At 47.3% G+C, this 20,769-nt stretch overlaps 1 protein-coding gene across 1 annotated transcript in view; it reads left to right on the top strand.

The window, feature by feature from the left end:
- ADAM9 (ADAM metallopeptidase domain 9) overlaps positions 1-20,769 on the top strand; it is a 197,473-nt gene that overhangs the window by 87,334 nt on the left and 89,370 nt on the right. Inside the window, exon 4 of the mRNA XM_073622349.1 lies at positions 7,731-7,809. Coding sequence (XP_073478450.1) covers positions 7,731-7,809 — 79 coding nt within the window. The remainder of the gene's footprint in view (positions 1-7,730; positions 7,810-20,769) is intronic.

Below are 20,769 nucleotides of genomic sequence, written 5' to 3'. Positions count from 1 at the left end.
TCTGTGAATCTTAAACGGTTACCTATTAGCTACTTTAACCTGTTGCCGCCCATATAGCACATATGTTCAGCAGCAAACAGGATGCATAGTTGCCAACATTGAAAAAAAAATATGTGGGACACTTTTTTTGGCTGTAGGCGGAGCCGTACAGTAATTAGGGGGCGAGGTATTCGTTTGTAGGCGTGGCTTAGCAAAAATCCATAGGCGCGGCGAAAAATTGTCGTGGCTTACGTGGAAAGCGGGCGTGGTTTATGTGAAAAGTGGGCGTGGCTTACGCGAAAGTGGACGTGGCTTAAATGGGCGTGGCTCAAGAGGGTGTGGTTAGAGTCTGAGATGAATGAGGGATGGAGAGGGAAAGGGGGAGAAGGAAAGGGGGAGAGGAAAATGGCGGGACAGCAGCCCCAGATCTTACACAATAGAAATATGTGTATTCTAGAAAGTTTAACAATCAGCAGATAAAGATACTCCAAATGCCTGGTGTTAACGCTTCAATCATCCCGGCACCATGGTTGTTATGGTGTCAGGATGATTGAAGCGCATTATTTCTATTATTACATTGTAATATAAAAATTAAATCATTCAACTCACCATAATGCCGAATCAGTGGGATCCCTGAGCGTGTCACTAGCCACGTCGCCTGCCACCAGCAGAGTCTGTCCTTGCATCAGGTGCCCCCGGCAGAGTCTGTCCTTGCATCAGGTGCCCCCGGCAGAGTCTGTCCTTGCATCAGGTGCCCCCGGCAGAGTCTGTCCTTGCATCAGGTGCCCCCGGCAGAGTCTGTCCTTGCATCAGGTGCCCCCGGCAGAGTCTGTCCTTGCATCAGGTGCCCCCGGCAGAGTCTGTCCTTGCATCAGGTGCCCCCGGCAGAGTCTGTCCTTGCATCAGGTGCCCCCGGCAGAGTCTGTCCTTGCATCAGGTGCCCCCGGCAGAGTCTGTCCTTGCATCAGGTGCCCCCGGCAGAGTCTGTCCTTGCATCAGGTGCCCCCGGCAGAGTCTGTCCTTGCATCAGGTGCCCCCGGCAGAGTCTGTCCTTGCATCAGGTGCCCCCGGCAGAGTCTGTCCTTGCATCAGGTGCCCCCGGCAGAGTCTGTCCTTGCATCAGGTGCCCCCGGCAGAGTCTGTCCTTGCATCAGGTGCCCCCGGCAGAGTCTGTCCTTGCATCAGGTGCCCCCGGCAGAGTCTGTCCTTGCATCAGGTGCCCCCGGCAGAGTCTGTCCTTGCATCAGGTGCCCCCGCCAGAGTCCCTCCTTGCATCAGGTGCCCCCGCCAGAGTCCCTCCTTGCATCAGGTGCCCCCGCCAGAGTCCCTCCTTGCATCAGGTGCCCCCGCCAGAGTCCCTCCTTGCATCAGGTGCCCCCGCCAGAGTCTGTATAGACCCCCTCAGTGCAGACCCCCTCCATCAGTGCAGATCCCCTCCATCAGAGCAGACCCCCCCTCAGTGCAGCCCCCCCTCTATTATTGCAGCCCCCCCTCAGTGCAGCGCCCCCCTCTATTAGTGCAGCCCCCCCTCAGTGCAGCCCCCCTCTATTAGTGCAGCCCCCCCTCAGTGCAGCCCCCCTCTATTCGTGCAGACCCCCTCTATTCGTGCAGACCCCCCCTCAGTGCAGCCCCCCCTCAGTGCAGCCCCCCCTCTATTATTGCAGCCCCCCTCAGTGCAGCCCCCCTCAGTGCAGCCCCCCTCTATTAGTGCAGCCCCCCTCAGTGCAGCCCCCCTCTATTAGTGCAGACCCCCTCTATTCATGCAGACCCCCCCTCAGTTAGTGCAGCCCCCCTCAGTTAGTGCAGCCCCCCCTCAGTGCAGCCCCACCTCAGTTAGTGCAGCCCCCCCTCAGTTAGTGCAGCCCCCCCCCTCAGTGCACCCCCCCCCTGTTAGTGCAGCCCCCCCTCAATGCAGCCCGGCCCCCGCTCAGTGCAGGAGCAGCCGGTGTTCTGCCGAGAAAGTTCCACTCGGCAATGGAGGACCCCCTGTACTGCGCAGGCGCAGCGCTTGCGCAGTACGGGGCTGGGAGCTTTCAGCAAGACACGGCGACGACGCCGTGTCTTCTGCTCGCTTCAGTGGAGAGGGGAGGGGCCGTGCAGCTAAAGAAGGCGCTTCATTGGCTGCACGGATTGAGCCCCCTTCCCCTCTTCACTGAACACTAGAGGAGGAGAGAGCGGCGGCGACGGCCGCCATTTTGCTGGAGCACGCTGCTCCAAAAAAAAAAAAAAACAACATTCCCGATTTTCCTTATGGAAAATCCCGATTCGGGACACTCTCCAATCGGGACGAGGGTCCCAAAATCGGGATTGTTCCGGGAAAATCGAGACTGTTGGCAACTATGAGGATGGGCATTAACGCCCACATGCCACACATATGTATCCATAGACGGCTGAGTTTCAGTGTTAAAAGCAAGCTCACTACAGGCTTTCAGAACCATGACAGAGTTGTCATAGATCAGTGATTCTCAACCTCAGTCCTCAAGTACCCCCAACAGGCCATGTTTTCAGGATTTCCTTTACTTTGCTTTAAATCAATATCAATGACATGGTATTGATAAGAGCCATTTTATCTAAGGGAACTTCCCAAAATATGGTCTGTTGGGGGTACTTGAGGACTGAGGTTGAGAACCACTAACCTAGACAAATCTTGGTCTCCAGTAATGATCGAGAGCTGGCAGGACGGGCTTCTGATCAAGTGACTACTGTGACAGTCAATCACAGTGGTCATGTGATCAAGCAGTCCAGGCCTAAAGACTCAGTTAAAGGCATTTTAACAAGAGAAATTGAGCTAAAAGGTGCAAATAAATCACTAGCTACTAGCACACCAATAGATATAAATCTGGAATATAAGTGCTGCGCTCATTAGACAAATAGTAAATATAGATCATAAAGTAAAAAGTCCAAAACCGTATGATGACAGTCCACCAAGGGTACTCATTAGTGTAAAACTATCTTAGAAAAATGTATTTAGAATAGAAAAAATACTCCCAAATATAAACAGGCCGCTTCTGGACTCAAAAGCACTTGATGACGTCACGAACGTCGGCTCCTCCGATGCTTTTCATCACATATAACGTCTACCGGATGATGGTTTTACACTGTGGAGTACCCTTGGATTTTTTTGCACATGAATGCTTTGGAGGTTACTTATTAAAGACCTGTGTGGTATGTCGTCTGGTGTCACGGAGGATCCCTTTGACATAAGTGCATTTTGACATCTCTTAAAAAGAAGGTCAAAACAGTTTGGTAAGCGTATTCATATATGGTGGAGGATCTCTGTGGTGTGATTTCTTTGAGTGGGAGGACCTTAACCTATTTGTGGTTACACTTTACACAAGAGCTTTATACTGTATTTCTGCACTGCTTTTCACTTTTCAGTGGTGGGCTGTGATCATACTGGTTTGAGAGACAAGATATATCTATGGAACACGTTCTGCAGTGCAAATCTGCAAAATTCAAAAAGCACTAAAAAGGCGTAGGTGCGAATCCAGCCTAAAGGGGAACTGCGTGCTTTCACTCTGGTAAAACAGGAGTCCTAGCTAGAGGTGAGCTGCTAGAGAGCACTGGGGGTTGATTGCATGAGCACCTGTTTGTGATTTGTTTGATCGTTACACTCAGGCTGGGTTCACACTGGTCCGACAAACGCTCCGACATTGGGAGCTCATGTCGCATGACGTGTGAAATTTAATGTTTCCCTATGGGAGCCGTCCTAACTGGTCCGACACAAGTCGTTCCGACTTTAGAAATGCTCCCTGTACTACTTTGGTCCGACTTTGATCCTACTTCAGCCTATTGACTATCATTGAAGTCGGATCAAAGTCGGATTGCCGTCTTGCATGATCCGACTTTGGCACGCGACTTGTGCTCAGATGTTCTTGAGGGGGAACTCCGCGCCAAATTTTAAATAAAAAACTGGCATGGGTTCCCCCTCCAAGAGCATACCAGGCCCTTGGGTCTGGTATGGATCTTGAGGGGAACCCCCTACGCCGATAAAAGCGGCGTGGGGGTCCCCCCCAATCCATACCAGACCCTTATCCGAGCAAGCAGCCCGGCCGGACAGGAATGGGGGTGGGGACGAGCGAGCGCCCCCACCCCTCCTGAACCGTACCAGGCCGCATGCCCTCAACATGGGGGGTTGGTGCTTTGGGGGAGGGGGCGCGCTGCGGCCCCCCACCCCAAAGCACCTTGTCCCCATGTTGATGAGGACAAGGGCCTCTTCCCGACAACCCTGGCCGTTGGTTGTCGGGGTCTGCGGGCGGGGGCTTATCGGAATCCGGGAGCCCCCTTTAATAAGGGAGCCCCCAGATCCCGGCCCCCCACCCTATGTGAATGAGTATGGGGTACAGCGTACCCCTACCCATTCACCTAGGAAAAGTGTCAATTTAAAAAAAAACACTACACAGATTTTTAAAGCATTTTATTAGACAGCTCCGGGGGTCTTCTTCCGACTTCGGGGGTCTCTCCGGTTCTTCTCCACGCTCTCCGGATCTTCTGCCGGGCTCCTCCGCTCTCTTCTGCTCTTTTGCCGCTCTTTTGCTAAAGCGGAGGAGCCCGGTCTTCAATCTTCTGCCTTCTGCCTTCTGCCCTCTTCTCCTGATGTTGACACGACGCTCTCCCCGGCTGGAATGCTCTCTGTGCGCTCTGCTCTGACTTATATAGGCGGTGACCCCGCCCCCTTATGCCGTCACAGTCCCTGGGCATGCTGGGACTGTGACGGCATAAGGGGGCGTGGTCATCGGGTGATGACCACGCCCCCTAAAACGTCACAGTCCCAGCATGCCCAGGGACTGTGACGGCATAAGGGGGCGGGGTCACCGCCTATATAAGTCAGAGCAGAGCGCACAGAGAGCATTCCAGCCGGGGAGAGCGTCGTGTCAACATCAGGAGAAGAGGGCAGAAGGCAGAAGGCAGAAGGCAGAAGGCAGAAGGCTGAAGACCAGGCTCCTCCGCTTTAGCAAAAGAGCGGCAAAAGAGCAGAAGAGAGCGGAGGAGCCCGGCAGAAGATCCGGAGAGCGTGGAGAAGAACCGGAGAGACCCCCGAAGTCGGAAGAAGACCCCCGGAGCTGTCTAATAAAATGCTTTAAAAATCTGTGTAGTGTTTTTTTTTAAATTGACACTTTTTTCCTAGGTGAATGGGTAGGGGTACGCTGTACCCCATACTCATTCACAAAGGGTGGGGGGCCGGGATCTGGGGGCTCCCTTATTAAAGGGGGCTCCCGGATTCCGATAAGCCCCCGCCCGCAGACCCCGACAACCAACGGCCAGGGTTGTCGGGAAGAGGCCCTTGTCCTCATCAACATGGGGACAAGGTGCTTTGGGGTGGGGGGGCCGCAGCGCGCCCCCCTCCCCCAAGGCACCACCCCCCATGTTGAGGGCATGCGGCCTGGTACGGTTCAGGAGGGGGGGGGGCGCTCGCTCGTCCCCACCCCCATTCCTGTCCGGCCGGGCTGCGTGCTTGGATAAGGGTCTGGTATGGATTGGGGGCGACCCCCCACGCCGTTTTTTCGGCGTAGGGGGTTCCCCTCAAGGTCCATACCAGACCCAAGGGCCTGGTATGCCCCTGGAGGGGGAACCCATGCCGGTTTTTTATTTAAAATTTGGCGCGGAGTTCCCCCCTAAAGATTCATACCAAACACAGTGCCGGCATTGGCGGGGATCCAAGTCGGATCCCCGTTCATTGAAAGTCGGACACATGCCGGCTTCATGTCGCAGGGCAAAGTCGGATCCAAAGTAGGACGGCTGTCGTGTCGCACCAGTGTGAACCCAGCCTCAGAGGTGGCAAGAACATTTGATAGAAGGATTTATTCAGCCCTCTTTTTTTTTTTTTTTTTTTTTGGGGACATTTGTGTAGTTTTAAGTGTTCACTAATAAACTGCTTTGGTTTTTCTATTGAATTTTTTTTTCACATTTCTGGGACATTTGTGTAGATATATTTGTTCACTGATATGAATTTTTAGCACATTTTTGTGCGAGGTTTTTGTTACACAATAATTGTATTAATGAGTATGAGGACAGGGGTCAGCAACCTGTGGGACGCGCCAGACCCGCTGCCGCTAAATGTCCGGACCATCAGTGCATGTGATGAATTCATGTGCACCCGGTCCCCGGACTTTTTAATCCCGGCAGCTTTCTTGGGATAACCGATGCGGCCAAGAAGCCGCTTGGCTGTTATGCCTAACAGCGGGAGAGAACGTCCCACCAGGAGGCCAGAGACCCATATGAAGCCGGAATCGGCTTAGATCGGGTCTGGGATCTAGTAACCTGACATCACTTCTGGTTTATAGAAGACTTAAAGGCGCCACATTTTTCAAAAATGACAGCATTCAAAACAGCCAAACTTGTTGGTGTTTTGAATACTTATAAGTGCAAAGGAGGGATTTGGGGTCTTATAGACGTCCAGATCCCTTCATAAAGAGTACATGTCACTGCCTATTACTGTCACAAGGGATGTTTACATTTCTTCAGACAGCAATAAGACCTCATGCACACTCAACGTTTTTGGACTTTTTTACAGCAGCTGTTTTTGGCTTCAGACAATTTTTTCTACAGTCAATAAACTCCCCATCATGTTATCCTATGTGTCCATGCACACATAGGCTGTTATCAGCAGTTTTTGGCTTTGGCTTTAAAAAAAAAAACAAAACTAGTGGATTCTGAGAGGAGGTTTTCAACTGTAAAAACGCTCTAACATCAAAAAACGCTGATAAATGCAGCTAAACGATCAAAAACCAGCGTAAGACCTCTTCTGTAACTGTAAACTGGTAACCTGTAAAAAAATTTGAAGCGTCGCCTATGGAGATTCTTAGGTACCGTAGTTTGTCGCTATTCCACAAGTGTGCGCAATTTTAAAGCTTAACATGGGGGGGGGGGGCTGTGTAATATGCAGGGGGGGTGGGGGGGGCTGTGTGATGTGCAGGGGGGGCTGTGTAATGTAAAGGGGTCCAGTGGTACGGGGGCTGTGTAATGTAAAGGGGTCCAGATTATTATCTTAATTTTTTAGCAGGTGAATGCGTCCATCCACGCATTCACATGCATTGAATCCGGCCCTTAAGTAGAAAAAGGTTGCTGACCCCTGCCTTAGGAGATGATTGCGCTGCACTAATTTTATGTTTATATTGCAATACATGTTTAAGCTGGCCAGGCAATCCCTCTTACGGCCAGTCCTACACTACTCTGCCACTGCAAATGCTGCGGTTGACACCATGCCAACATGGGGCATACTGACACAAGATGGGGGAGAGCTACTAGGTTCAGGTCTGGTCACTTGGTTTGGACATTTTACTTAATGAACTATATTTACTATTTGTCTAATGAGCACAGCCGTTTTTTCACTAATTAAAGGCATGCCTTAACTGGGTGGGAAGGGGTTAATAAGTACCTTTCCATCTTTTTTTTTTTCCTGTCCTTGTAGCATCCCAGTGCTGCTGATCTCCTGCAGCCACTTCACATATCTATGCAGCCCAGTGATGGCCATATGGCATTTTTCAGGGCAAGTATCCTAAAGATGATGACTACACTGGAGCCACTGGATTCCTCTGGTTCAAAAAACATGTACAGTATGCTGCGTGAACAGATTGTGAAGTACCGTATTCCAAACCCTACACAACTCTAAAAGACCTAACCACTACATTATAATCTGAAACATGCAGTTTCAGGACTACGCAGAAGGAATGTGTACATTGCATGTTGAATTAGAGATTTAACCTGTCATACTGAAATGATTATTTACATTATTTTTCCTGTTCTAACAGAGATTTGTTGGCCAAAGATTTCACGGTATATACATATGCAGAAAATGGAACAAGACTTGCAAGTCCGCTTCAAAAAGAGGTATGCGTGCTTACTAATGAAAACTCAGTATTGTAATAAATTTAGCTTAGCAATGGTATCTCTATTTGTTATGTGCCCTTTGTCACTATATAGAACTGTGGGTTCATGTTATTGGAAAGCTTTGAACCTCTGCTCTACACGACATGTCATTTGTCACTAAATATCGCTGTGGGATCAACTTTAGGCATTTGGTTATGTTGCCTAAACTGTTACTAAACCCAGGACCCTGTATTCACTATGTCTTGTCTCCCACAGTACACAGAACATGGAAATGCAATTATTTTTGTAAATATAAAGTGTTAAATTCCTTTTCTCATCAGCAGCATATAGCAGTCTTGTGACTTGTTTTCATTCTACTCTGACTGTCCTATGAGGCTGCAGAACCCCGGACCCTCTGTCTGGACAGTGCAGATTGGCCCTGTGCTGATCACATGTACCCTCACAAAAACAAGAAAAACCCTCTAGCAATACACACCTAACTGAGCATGTGCAGAGTGCCCCCAAGGCTTTGTACTTGTCAGGAGATGGATTGGGGACTGTAAAAGAAGGGGAGGATCAGAGAAGACAGGCTCAAACAGCCTTTTTACACAATGCAAAGGATTACCCCTTGGGTTCCACAGTGAGTATAACAAGCATGCTTTACTGCAGATACAGGCTGATTTTACTTTTGCGGGTTTTTAGTATATCTAAAAAAAAAAAAAAAATTTTAGCTTCGGATAAAGTAGGGTATTGCTGAAAACCCTGTCAGCCCTTTTTTTTTTTTTTTTTTTTTTTTTTTATGTATTAGCTGTGTTCCTTTGTGGACACTGTGGGACCATGCACTGAATGCACTGAAGTATAGTGGCATGTGCGCTCTGTTTGCCATCATTCAGCATCGAGGAAACATCACCTTGATACTGCTCCTGCTTGCAATAGTCATGTGGAACTCCAGTCTGTGATCAGTTCCTGTTGCCCACCTGCTGACACTTTGGTCAGATCAAGCAATCTCATTCTCATCCTAATCTGCTACCAGCTTTCGGGGTTGCATAAGTACTTGAGGCGTTGCTACATACTCTGAGCCTTACTTTGCTTTTTTTAAATCAAATAGAGTTTTATTGAAAGAACAATAGATGAAAATAAGCAGTGCAGTTTACAAAATCTTGCACATATTAAACTTACACCTTCAAAACTTTGGTATGTAGCAACAAATAATTTCTACTCAGTACAGCATCACATTTCTTGGATCGGACAAAAATAAAGCATTCAAACAGAGGCCTGCAATGAGGAGTGGATATCTTGGGTGCCATACCCCCTACAGTGCCTATCACCTCCCCTTTACAGAAGTAGTCCGTCCATAATTAGATCAACTGGAGCCAATCCAGGAACGTCTAGCCATTGTGCCCAGATTTTGTCCAATTTTTTTCACACTCCCCCTTTGATAAATGTACTTTTCCAGCCTAATAGTGTCACCCATTTGATTCAGCCATTCCTTTACCATGGGGGGTTCTACTGATTTCCAGTGTCTCAAGATTCATTTCCTAGTCTGGGAGAGAGCCCTAGCTATCGCTAGTCTAGAGGGTTCCTCCTCAGGGATATTGTCTATAATTCCTAGCAAGCACAGTTTAGGGTGTCCAATAAGCTGCACCTGAAATACCCAGTCAATGGTTTCCAGTACCTCCTTCCAGTAGATATGCAATTTAGGGCACCTCCATTGCATGTGGATCAAGTCACCGTGTTCCCTCATATACCTTGTACAGGAAGGATCATCTCGCACACCCATTCTCACCAGTCTAGCTGGAGTGTAATGTACCCGCAGGAGTATATATAACTGGGACAACCTTTGGGCCATGTTTAGGGAGCATATGGGAACTGCCGAAAGAGCCTCCTCCCATTGGTCCTCCTCAAAGGCTCATATATCCCTCTCCCACTTGGATATGATCCCTGCTGTGCTGTCGGGAAGTAAATTGTTAAGCAGCATAGAGTAGCTGCACAAAATTAAGCCTTTGTATGAGGTTACTTCCCTCATGTAATTGAAAATGGGCGTGGGGCTCTGAGTCCACGCCTCACTGTCCAATTTGGCCTTAACCTTGTGTTGAAGTTGGAAATAATAGAACTGCATGGGAGCAGGGAGTCTAAATTCCGACTGTAAAGCAGGGAACTGGCGTATTTTACCATTTCTAAATATTTGTGTCATATGTGTGATGCCGTAAGGTTGCCATCTCATGCCATATTGTAGATGGGGCTATTCCTGGCGAAACCCTCTACTTGTTGTAATGCTCTAGCTTTGTTCCATACTTTCTGCATCAAGTTGTAAGTAGGAAATAGCTTATTTGATTTGGAAAACCTCAGCGCCTCCAGGCCCTCCGTCACCTCCCCCCCCCCCCGTTGAGAACCGGAGAAGGTGCACCGTAGGGTCCACCAAGTTCAGCACCGGAGCACTAGGAGGGCAAGTAAGGGACCTTAAAATGGAATTAATAACTCTAAATTGCTTTAGTGGGATCGCCATGGGGGAGTCGTGGAGTGTATACAGGAGCCGTGGCATCAAGATAATTTTTATCAAGTTTATTCTACCCACTGGGGATAGTTTCAGTCTAGACCACACCTTTACCCGATCCCTGCAGCGATTCAATAGAGGGGACAGATATAAAGTAATATAATCTAGAGGGCTAGGCGTAACCTGTATGCCCAGATACCTGAACTCCGTGGAAACAGGGATGTCTAATAGGTTCGTCACCTGCGGGCCTGAAATCTTATCTAGAAGCATGGGAGAAGACTTGGGCCAGTTAATCACTAAACCTGAATATCTGCCAAACGTCTGGACAACCTCCATAGCCTCCGTTGTGGACTTCGGTGTGTCTCCCAAAAGGAACATGGTGTCGTCCGCGTAAAGCATACACTTTTCATGGAGCTCTCCGTACTGAAAGCCCCTGATGTCCGCATTGGCGCGAATACAGGCAGTCATCGGTTCTATGGCCATAGCAAACAGTAGAGGTGACAAGGGACATCACTGTCTGGTGCCCCTAAATAGGTTAAAGTACTGGGATACCCTCCCCGACTCTCTAATGGCTGCCTTCGGAGAGCTGTAAAATAGTTGTACCCAGGCTATATTGTCTGACCCAAACCCAAATTTATGCAGGATGGCCCATAAGTAGGACCACTTGATACTGTCAAAGGCCTTGTGGGTGTCAGGAGAGAGTAAGGCCCTATCCCCCATATCAGAAGTGGATTGTAGATTGACAAATAACCTGTGAAAATGTATAGCCGTACATTTCTGAGGTATGAACCCAGCTTGATCCAAATTAATCATGGTAGATATAACCTTGTTCAGTCTCAGGGCTAGCACCTTCGCCAGTATTTTCACACCTGATTGCAGAAGGGATATTGGCCTACACGAGCCTGGGTCTAAGGGGTCCTTGCCAGGTTTTAGTAATAAGACTATAATGGCTTTAGTCATAGAGGGAGGAAGGCATCCGTTTTTTTGGCTTCATTAAATACCCCCAAAAGTCTGGGCAATAGCTGTTCACCATATTGCTTATACACCTCTGCAGGTATACCATCCTCCCTCCCGGTGCCTTGGAGTTGGGGAACATTCCGGTCGCTAATTGTAGCTCCTCTGAAGTCAGAGGGGCATCCAGTTGTTGTCTAGCCATGTCTGACAGAATAGGTAACTTTACCTCTTCAAGATATGCCTGTAGGGAGTCGTTAGTGTAATTCTGCTGAGAACGGTATAAATCAGAGTAATATGAACTAAGAATTGTCATAATGTTATCTGGGGAATTGGTCACCTTTCCATCACATGCCCTTAAGGCACCGATGGATGGTGATGTCTATTGAGAATGAGAAACTTTAGTTAAAAGGCGACCAGTATGTTCACCCTCCTTATAAAAGGCAAGTTTGCTGAAAAAGTGTTTCCGCTCAGCCGCAGCACATCTTGAGCAGATAACCATGCATCCCTACGATCCTCAGTGGGGTAGCTAAATACTTGATCTCCAGGTCATGTACCAATTGCTCCACCCCTTCCTTTGTGCATTTTATGCCCTTTTGAATACATTCACTTCTCTAATAAACAGCCCCCTAAGAAAGGCCTCAAATGTCTCCTATGCCACCCCCACATCTGGGTACCCTGCCTGATCACACCAAAAATCTGTAATTTTCTGTGCCTTCTGGGCCTGAGACATTAGAAGATTGAGCCAGAATTTAGCTTCCAGGGAGCTCTAAGTAGTGTCGAGGGGAGACAGACCCCCAGACCAAGAATCAGTGAAGAGTGATCTGATATCCCCCTCAGCGCATAGTTTATCTCTGCCACCAAATGGACAGCTATATCCGAACAGAGGCATAGGTCAATGCTTGACAAGGACATATGTGATTTTGAAAAGCATGAGAACTGACATTTCCCAGGGTTCCTACTCCTCCAAACATCTAACCAGCCCACCTCCTCGAGCAGTTTTCTCAGGGCCGTTCGGCATACGCCTTGCCCTGACGCAACTAGGGGGTGTTTGTCTAAATGGGGGTCCATGTACTGTAGCAGTTAAAGTCTCCCAAGACATACATAGGTACATCCGGATGAGCCAACTAAAATTCCAACACCGCCCGCAGGACCTGATGACTATACGGAGGTGAGACATATACAAAAGCAAGTATACATTTCAAAGAAAACAGGCAGCAATGTAAAATGACATATATTCCCTCCATGTCCACCACACTATCCAGTTCCTGGTAGTCTAGTGAGCCATGTATCGATACACTCAACCCTCTGGAAAAGGAGGTGTTAGTGGAGTGATAGGTCTTGCCCACCCACCTGAATTTCAGGCAAGACAGGGAGTCAGCACTTGTGAGCCAGTACCACCTGGAGGCCCGGAGCAGATCAATCCTCTTCAAATACAAATGAGAATGCTTTCGCAGCCGACGCATCAGAATGCTGATGCGTCGGCTGCTTTTTCGAAGAAATGAGCCTGGCCTCTCGCAGTGATGTGGAGCCGCGCCGTGTAGAGCATAGCATAAGGCGCCTGTAATTTCTGTAGCCTTTTCTTAACCTCAGTGAAACGGGCCCTTATTTTCTGCACATCCGAGGAAAAGTCAGGATAGAAGGAGATGCGTGCCCTGTTAAACTGTACATTTTGCCTTTCCCTGGCCAGACGCAGGATAATCTCTCTATCTCTGTAATGTAGCATTCATGCCAGGATCGGATGGGGAGGATGCCCTGGGGGAAGGGGCTGCAGGGGGGACTCTGTGAGCTCTCTCTACCGCATATAGGGATGTAAACGCCTCCTTCTCAAACACCTCCAGCAGCCATCTTTCCACAAAATCAGTGGGGTCTGTACCCTCCATTTTCTCAGGGAGACCCACAATTTGTACAGTATTACGTCTCATTCTGTTCTCGAGGTCATCAGCACTTTGATCTACAGCTGCAATCATCCTGGTGTTATGTTGTGCGTCTCTTATCAGAGGGGGAAGCTTGTCCTCTATGTCACTGATCCTGCATTCAGCAGCAGTGGTTCATTCTCTGACCTTGTGTATATCCTGCCCTAATTAAGACACTTCCTCCTTCAGACCACCAAAGTGTTCTTGCAAAGTATTAACTGAGGCAGTACATTTATTAACAGCTCTCAGGATTTCAGCTAGTGTGGGCTGCGCAGACTCCTCATCCTCACTGCCCTCTTCCCGCTCTTCTGTGCAGCCATGAGGTTTGCATCTGTGCACTCTGGAACTCCTTCCTCCATATTCCCTCGTGCAATGAGTTTCCCCCTCATGCTCCCCCCCCCCCCTCAGCTGGGTCAGTAATATTCAGGGACCCTTGCTAGCTTCTGGGCATTATAACGGATGTCTTTGGGGGGGGGGGGGTCTCCATTGGTATTCTACCTGGTATAGATTGGCGGTCAGTGTAGAAGTGACCCCTTAGATTGGCGGTCAGTGTAGAAGTGACCCCTTACATGGAGAGTCAGTGTAGGCAGGTCAATCTGCCACTGCTATCTCTTGAGGAACCCCAGGGTTCCACTGAGCCCTGTTTGAGAAAGGCTTTCTTACTTAAACCTTTTTATTTATTTATTTTTCAAAGTGAACCTACTGCAAAGTCATGTTAAAATCAGTGGTGTAATGTTTGAATTATTTTCCCCTGGAAAAAAATGTAATGTTGATTTCAACCTTTTATGACTTGACTTCTGTGGTCAAAGATCTTGGAAAGATTAATGTAAAATGTTTTGCACACAAGGGTTCCGTGGGTGTGGTGATCTAGTTGCATGTGTACAGTGAAATTACAGAAACTAACTGCTTTAATTTCCCTCTTTTACTTCCCTTTTTCCTTTTTTTAGTTTTTCTAGTGAACAATGAGCACATGATGAATATTACTTGATAATATAGAACCCAAGATGATTAACAGGCCACATATTCTTTATACAGAAGCTGTCCTATGCTGCTATTTCTTCTGACTGCTGCTTCAGAGCATTCACCAATCTACAAAAGTTCCCCACACGTCTCTGAATAAATAGTAGAGTGTTTTAGGGTTACTACCCCGGGCTTTTCTTTCAGCGGGAACGCGGGGGAACACAGTTCCGGCACCTCCAGCACTGAATGTATGCAATGACAAGGGGTGCTGGGCTGTGATGGAGGGTCTACTGATTCTAGCTGCTGGGGTATCTATTGTTGCTGGAGTGAGTGAAAGCAAGCAGGCATTTTTGGCCCCATAGATTTCAATAGGAGTGCCTGTAAAAGCGAGACACATGCATTTTTGTGCCTGAAGTACTCTTCTTCTCCTCTAAAACTGCTTTCCTCCCCTTGCCCAGTCCAGAAAACAAATGTATGAAACTTTATACATTTGAAAAAATGATCTTACAAAGCTTGAAGCTGCCCCAGAAAACCCACTCCAAAATCACCAGGAATATACTCTGCAAGCCAAAATGTCTGGAAAAGATAGTTATCTGATGACCTGACAGGGAATTAAGAAAAGAATTTAAGTAAAGCTGTTAAAGAGGGAATCGTTTATTAGCCAGAGTCTTTTTCCACCCACCATATCCCCATCATCAAGTTAAACCTATGACCTAGAGATGCGCTCAGATGTGTTTGGATGCTCTTCCAAAGCTCATTTGGTTGAGTTTGCCAGGAAGCTGTCACCTGTAATGGGCCAATACTGTAGTGGGAGCGTTCCCCACCCCTTAGCCACACCTATACAAGTGACGCTATTCTTGTGGCTGCGGGGTGGGAAATGTCATGGCCACAGATGACTAGCGCATACAGGTGACAGACTGCTGGCAGACTTGGCCATATGGGTTTTGGAAGAGCATCCAAATACACCTGAGCTCATCTCTACAGTGAACCTGAAGGGTGGAGATGCCAGAAACTGTTGGTCAGTGCACTTACCTGTGTTTCTTTATTTGTAAGGCAGCAGAAAATAAACACATGGTTTGGATTTGTCTCATGGTTGTTCAGGATCCATTTCTTGGATACCATTTCTTCTTAAAAGTACTTGGGAACCCGTTTGATGTTTTGTACCCACTGGACATATATTACTTTCCCAGAAAAGCTCACCTCTATTTTGAACTATACAGTATCTCACAAAAGTGAGTACACCCATTTACATTTTTGTAAATATTTTATTATATCTTTTCATGTGACAAGACTGAAGAAATTACACTTTGCTACAATGTGAAGTAGTGACTGTACAGCTTGTATAACAACAGTGTAAATTTGCTGTCCCCTCAAAATTGCTTAACACACAACCATTAATGTCTAAACCACTGGCAACAAAAGTGAGTGCAAATGTCTAAATTGGGCCCAAAGTGTCAATATTTTGTGTGGCCACCATTCTTTTCCAGCACTGCCTTAACCCTCTTGGGCATGAAGTTCACCAGAGCTTCACAGGTTGCTACTGGAGTCCTCTTCCACTCCTCCATGACGCCATCACAGAGCTGGTGGATGTTAGAGACCTTGCACTCCTCTACCTTCCGTTTGAGGATGCCCCACAGATGCTCAATAGGGTTTAGGTCTGGAGACATGCTTGGCCAGTCCATCACCTTTACCCTCAGCTTCTTTAGCAAGACAGTGGTTGTCTTGATGGTGTGTTTGGGGTTGTTATCATGTTGGAATACTGCCCTGTGGCCCAGCCTCCAAAGGGAGGGGATCATGCTCTGCTTCACTATGTCACAGTACATTTTGGAATTTATGGTTCCCTCAATAAACTGTAGCTCCCCAGTGCCGGCAGCACTCATGCAGCCCCAGACCATGACACTCCCACCACCATGCTTGACTGTAGGCAAGATACACTTGTCTTTGTACTCCTCACTTGGTTGCCGCCACACACGCTTGACACTATCTGAACCAAATAAGTTGATATTAGTCTCATAAGACCACAGGACATGGTTCCAGTAATCCATGTCCTTGGTCTGCTTGTCTTCAGCAAACTGTTTGCTGGCATTCTTGTACATCATCTTTAGAAGAGGCTTCCTTCTGGGACGACAGCCATGCAGGCCAATTTGATGCAGTGTGCGGTGTATTGTTTGAGCACTTACAGGCTGACCCCCCCCACTCCTCCCTTCAACCTCTGCAGCAATGCTGGCAGCACTCATACGTCTATTTCCCAAAGACAACCTCTTGATATGACGCTGCGCACGTGCACTCAACTTCTTTGGTCGACCATGGTGCGGCTTGTTTTGTGTGGAACCTGTCCTGTTAAACCGCTGTATGGTCCTAGCCACCATGCTGCAGCTCAGTTTCAGGGTTTTGGCAATCTTCTTATAGCCTAGGCCATCTTTATGTAGAGCAACAATTCATTTTTCAGATCCTCAGAGAGTTCTTTGCCATGAGGTGCCATGTTGGACTTCCAGTGTCCAGTATGAGAGAGTGAGAGCGATAACACCATATTTAACACACCTGCTCCCCATTCACACCTTAGACCTTGTAACACTAACAAGTCACATGACTCCGTGGAGGGAAAATGGTTGATTGGGCCCAATTTGGACATTTTCAGTTAGGGGTGTACTCACTTTTGTTGCCAGGGGTTTAGACATTAATGGCTGCGTGAGGTATTTTGAGGGGACAGCAAATTTACACTGTTATACAAGCTGTACACTTGCTACTTTACATTGTAGCAACGTGCCATTTCTTCAGTGTTGACACATGAAAAGATATATCGTATTTATCGACGTATAACACACACTTTTTTTCCCTTAAAAGCAGGGGGAAAATCGTGGGTGCGTGTTATACGCCGATCCCCACTGTCTGTGAGGGGAAGAAGAGCGAGCGTCGCCGAAAATCGGCTCGGCTCTGCTCGCAGTCCCACCTCCCTGCTGTCTCTGTGGGGACTGCGAGCGCTGCCGAAAAAGACAGAGCCGTACTGTGTACTCAGCTAGGCTCAGCTCGCAGTCCCGCCATTGGACCTGCGCTATGTCCAACATAGGAGCCGGGCCAGTGGGCAGGACTGCGAGACGAGCAGAGTACACAGGCTCTGTCTATCTCGGCGGCGGTAATTTTAAATGGTTACATGCCGCAAATTGCACTGGGCAAAAGGCTGCAAATGACACTTGGCAAAAGGCTGCAAATTGCACTGGGCAAAAGGCTGCAAATTGCACTGGGCAAAAGGCTGCAAATTGCACTGGGCAAAAGGCTGCAAATTGCACTGGGCAAAAGGCTGCAAATGACACTGGGCAAAAGGCTGCAAATGACACTGGGCAAAAGGCTGCAAATGACACTGGGCAATTGGCTGCAAATGACACTGGGCAATTGGCTGCAAATTGCACTGGGCAAAAGGCTGCAAATTGCACTGGGCAAAAGGCTGCAAATTGCACTGGGCAAAAGGCTGCAAATTGCACTGGGCAAAAGGCTGCAAATTGCACTGGGCAAAAGGCTGCAAATTGCACTGGGCAAAAGGCTGCAAATGACACTGGGCAAGGCTGCAGATGGTCACTGATTATTATGCAACGATGGACAAGGCTGCAGATGGACACTGATAAGGCTGCATTGATGGGCATTTAAATGTAAGGTTTTTTTCCTTACAATTCCCTCCTAAACTTGGGGTGCGTGTTATACGCCGCTAAATACGGTAATAAAATATTTACAAAAATGTGAGGGGTGTACTCACTTTTGTGAGATACTGTATATGGTGAATCACATATATACACAATTACAAGCACGCCTTTTACTGTTCAAGGTGTGATTTCATTCATCTTCAGTAACAATGCTATATTCACTACCCTCTTGTGAGTGCAAAGGTGGAGGTAGACACTCAGAAAACGGCATCATTAAGTATGCTTTGATGATTTAGCTCTTGCATTTGAAAGGGGTCCCCATGACTGAAGGGAATAACTGTTTAGTTGACTTGAAGGCCTGATGTCCTTTTATTGGTCGAATGTAAAGAAGCCACACTTAACTTTTATTGATGCTTTGGAAAAAAATTGATCAGAGCTTTAGTCCGCTCCCCTCACCCTCTCCAGCCCCTGAGTCCTAGAGCTCAGGTACCCCGTGTTGACCCCCGGCCTTGGTTGGAGAGTTATTGTTTGATAGTCTATACCCTATGGCACATTCTTTCTGTGTTTTCGCGTGGAGTTCTACATTGTGTCTATTGCTCATATCCCCTGCGAGGGAATACTACGACTGTTCTCTATTCTATGTTTCAATATAAATCATTGTACCAGAAAATTGATCAGAGCTTGGCGATCATAATTCTGAAAACAGTAGAATAAATTGGCCTAGAAGGTGCTCATTCTTTCTTTTCTTTGTACTCTTTTTCTTTTTTTTTTAAATCATGGCCTATATTGTGCCATGTCCTGTTTTTTTTTGTCAGGCCACAGGAATTGGTGATAAGAGAAAGAGACAGTGGAGGTCAGAGGCTGGCTGCATGTTTAGGAAATGAGCCAGTCTCCAGTAATCTGACTGAGTAATGAATACGGTTTTCCTGCTGCGTAGATCATCAATCAGTTGTCTGACACATTTTCTTTCTGGGGTCATGTAATGTAAGGCTTGCAAAATGCACTTTTATTTCAGCTGACAAACAGGTCATCACTTTACAGCACTTTGTTTTGCTGATCATTTTTCTTGTAGGTACTTTATGGTTATTTCTACATAATATGCACTTTGGAGAAATGCATGCTTTTCAGTGAACTTCATCATGTAAATACTGCTCAGATTATCAGAATTAGCAGATAAGTCCACTCAAACATTGCCTTCTGTACTGTACATTGGAAGCGGCCATGGTATGGAATACACGAGAATTGGCCATTATAAATGGCCTAACTTCATAGCTCTGAGTTGTCATTTATTTGAAGGGACTTGTTCCTCTTTCCTCCTCAAGTTTTCCTCTTTTTGGTCTGATATATGCCTAAAGGTACTTGTAATAAGGTAAGTAACACCATGTCCTAAAGCTGACCTCAAATATTACAACCTGATTCTTCCCACTTGCCAAAGACTTTTGTGGAAGCTCTCTGTGAAGGTTCTCATTTATCGTAGTAGTAGTAGTAGTAGTAGTAGCAGTAGTAGCAGTAGTAGTAGTAGTAGTAGTGTCTTAAGCCTCTTCTATAGTGAGTGATTGTCAGGAAAGTTTGGAATAAATGGCTTAGAGGCCATCTTCGTTCAATTAGGATAACCTTCACTGAACAGGGGTGGGGGCCTTTGACTTCATTTGTCTTCCACATATAATGCAGGAGCCAGGAGTGCAGACCTCACTAGTGACATGGATACTGGTAGAGTGTGATAGTGTGTATCTGGCATACACTACATTAGTGACATCTTAGAGTGAGCTGTGTGTGCTGGATTGTAGAACTTGCTAGTGACATGAATACTGGAGAGTGAGCGGTGTGAGTCTGGAGTGCAGACTTCACTAGTGACATGGATACTGGTAGTGAGCTGTGTGTACTGGGGTGCAGATCTCACTAGTGACATTGATACTGGAGAGTGAGCTGTGTGTGTCTGGAGTGCAGACTTCATTAGTGACATAAATACTTACAGTGAGCTGGGTATGCTGGATTGTAGAACTTACTAGTGACATGGATACTGGGAAGTGTGCTGAGGTGTAGAAATTACTGGGGAGTGAGCTTTGTTTGTCTGGAGTGCAGACCTCATTAATGAAAAGGATACGGGTAGTGAGCTGTGTTTGTGCTGGGGTACAGATATCACTAGTGACATTGATACTGGTAGTGAGCTTTAAGTGTCTTGAGTGCAGTCTTTATTAATGACATGGATACTGGTAGTGAGCTTTGTGTGCTGGATTGTAGAACTTACTAGTAATATGGATACTGGGAAGTGAGCATTGTATGTGCTGGGGTGCAGATCTCACTAGTGACATGAGTATTGGGGTGTGAGCTATGTGTGTGTCTGGACTGCAGGCTTCACTAGTGACATGGATACTGTTAGTGAGCTGTGTGTGCTGTGATGCAGATCTCACTTGTGACATGGATACTGGTAGTGAGCTGTGTGTACTGGGATGCAGATCTCACTAGTGACATGGATACTGGTAGTGAGCTGTGTGTACTGGGATGCAGATCTCACTAGTGACATGGATACTGGTAGTGAGCTGTGTGTACTGGGATGCAGATCTCACTAGTGACATGGATACTGGTAGTGAGCTGTGTGAGTCTGGAGTGCAGATCTTATTAGTGACATGGATACTGGTAGTGAGCTGTATGTGCTGGGATGCAGATCTCACTAGTGACATGGATACTGGAGAGTGAGTTGTGTGAGTCTGGAGTGCAGACCTTATTAGTGACATGGATAATGGTAATGAGCTGTGTGTGTGCTGAATTGTAGAACTTACTAATGACGTGGATACTGGGAAGTGAGCTCTGTGTGTGTGGAGTGCAGACTTCACTTGTGACATGGATGCTGGAGAGTGAGATGTGTGTGCATGGAGTGAAGACTTCACTGGTGACATGGATACTGGTAGTGAGCTGGTAGTGTGTGCTGGGATGCAGATCTCACTAGTGACATGGATACTGGAGAGTGAGTTGTGTGAGTCTGGAGTGCAGACCTTATTAGTGACATGGATAATGGTAATGAGCT

This window comes from Aquarana catesbeiana, linkage group LG03, assembly GCF_042186555.1.
Source record: "Aquarana catesbeiana isolate 2022-GZ linkage group LG03, ASM4218655v1, whole genome shotgun sequence".
In the NCBI taxonomy this organism is placed as follows: domain Eukaryota; kingdom Metazoa; phylum Chordata; class Amphibia; order Anura; family Ranidae; genus Aquarana; species Aquarana catesbeiana.
The sequence above is the reverse complement of the archived record's forward strand: the minus strand, read 5'-3'. Positions and strand labels throughout refer to the sequence as shown.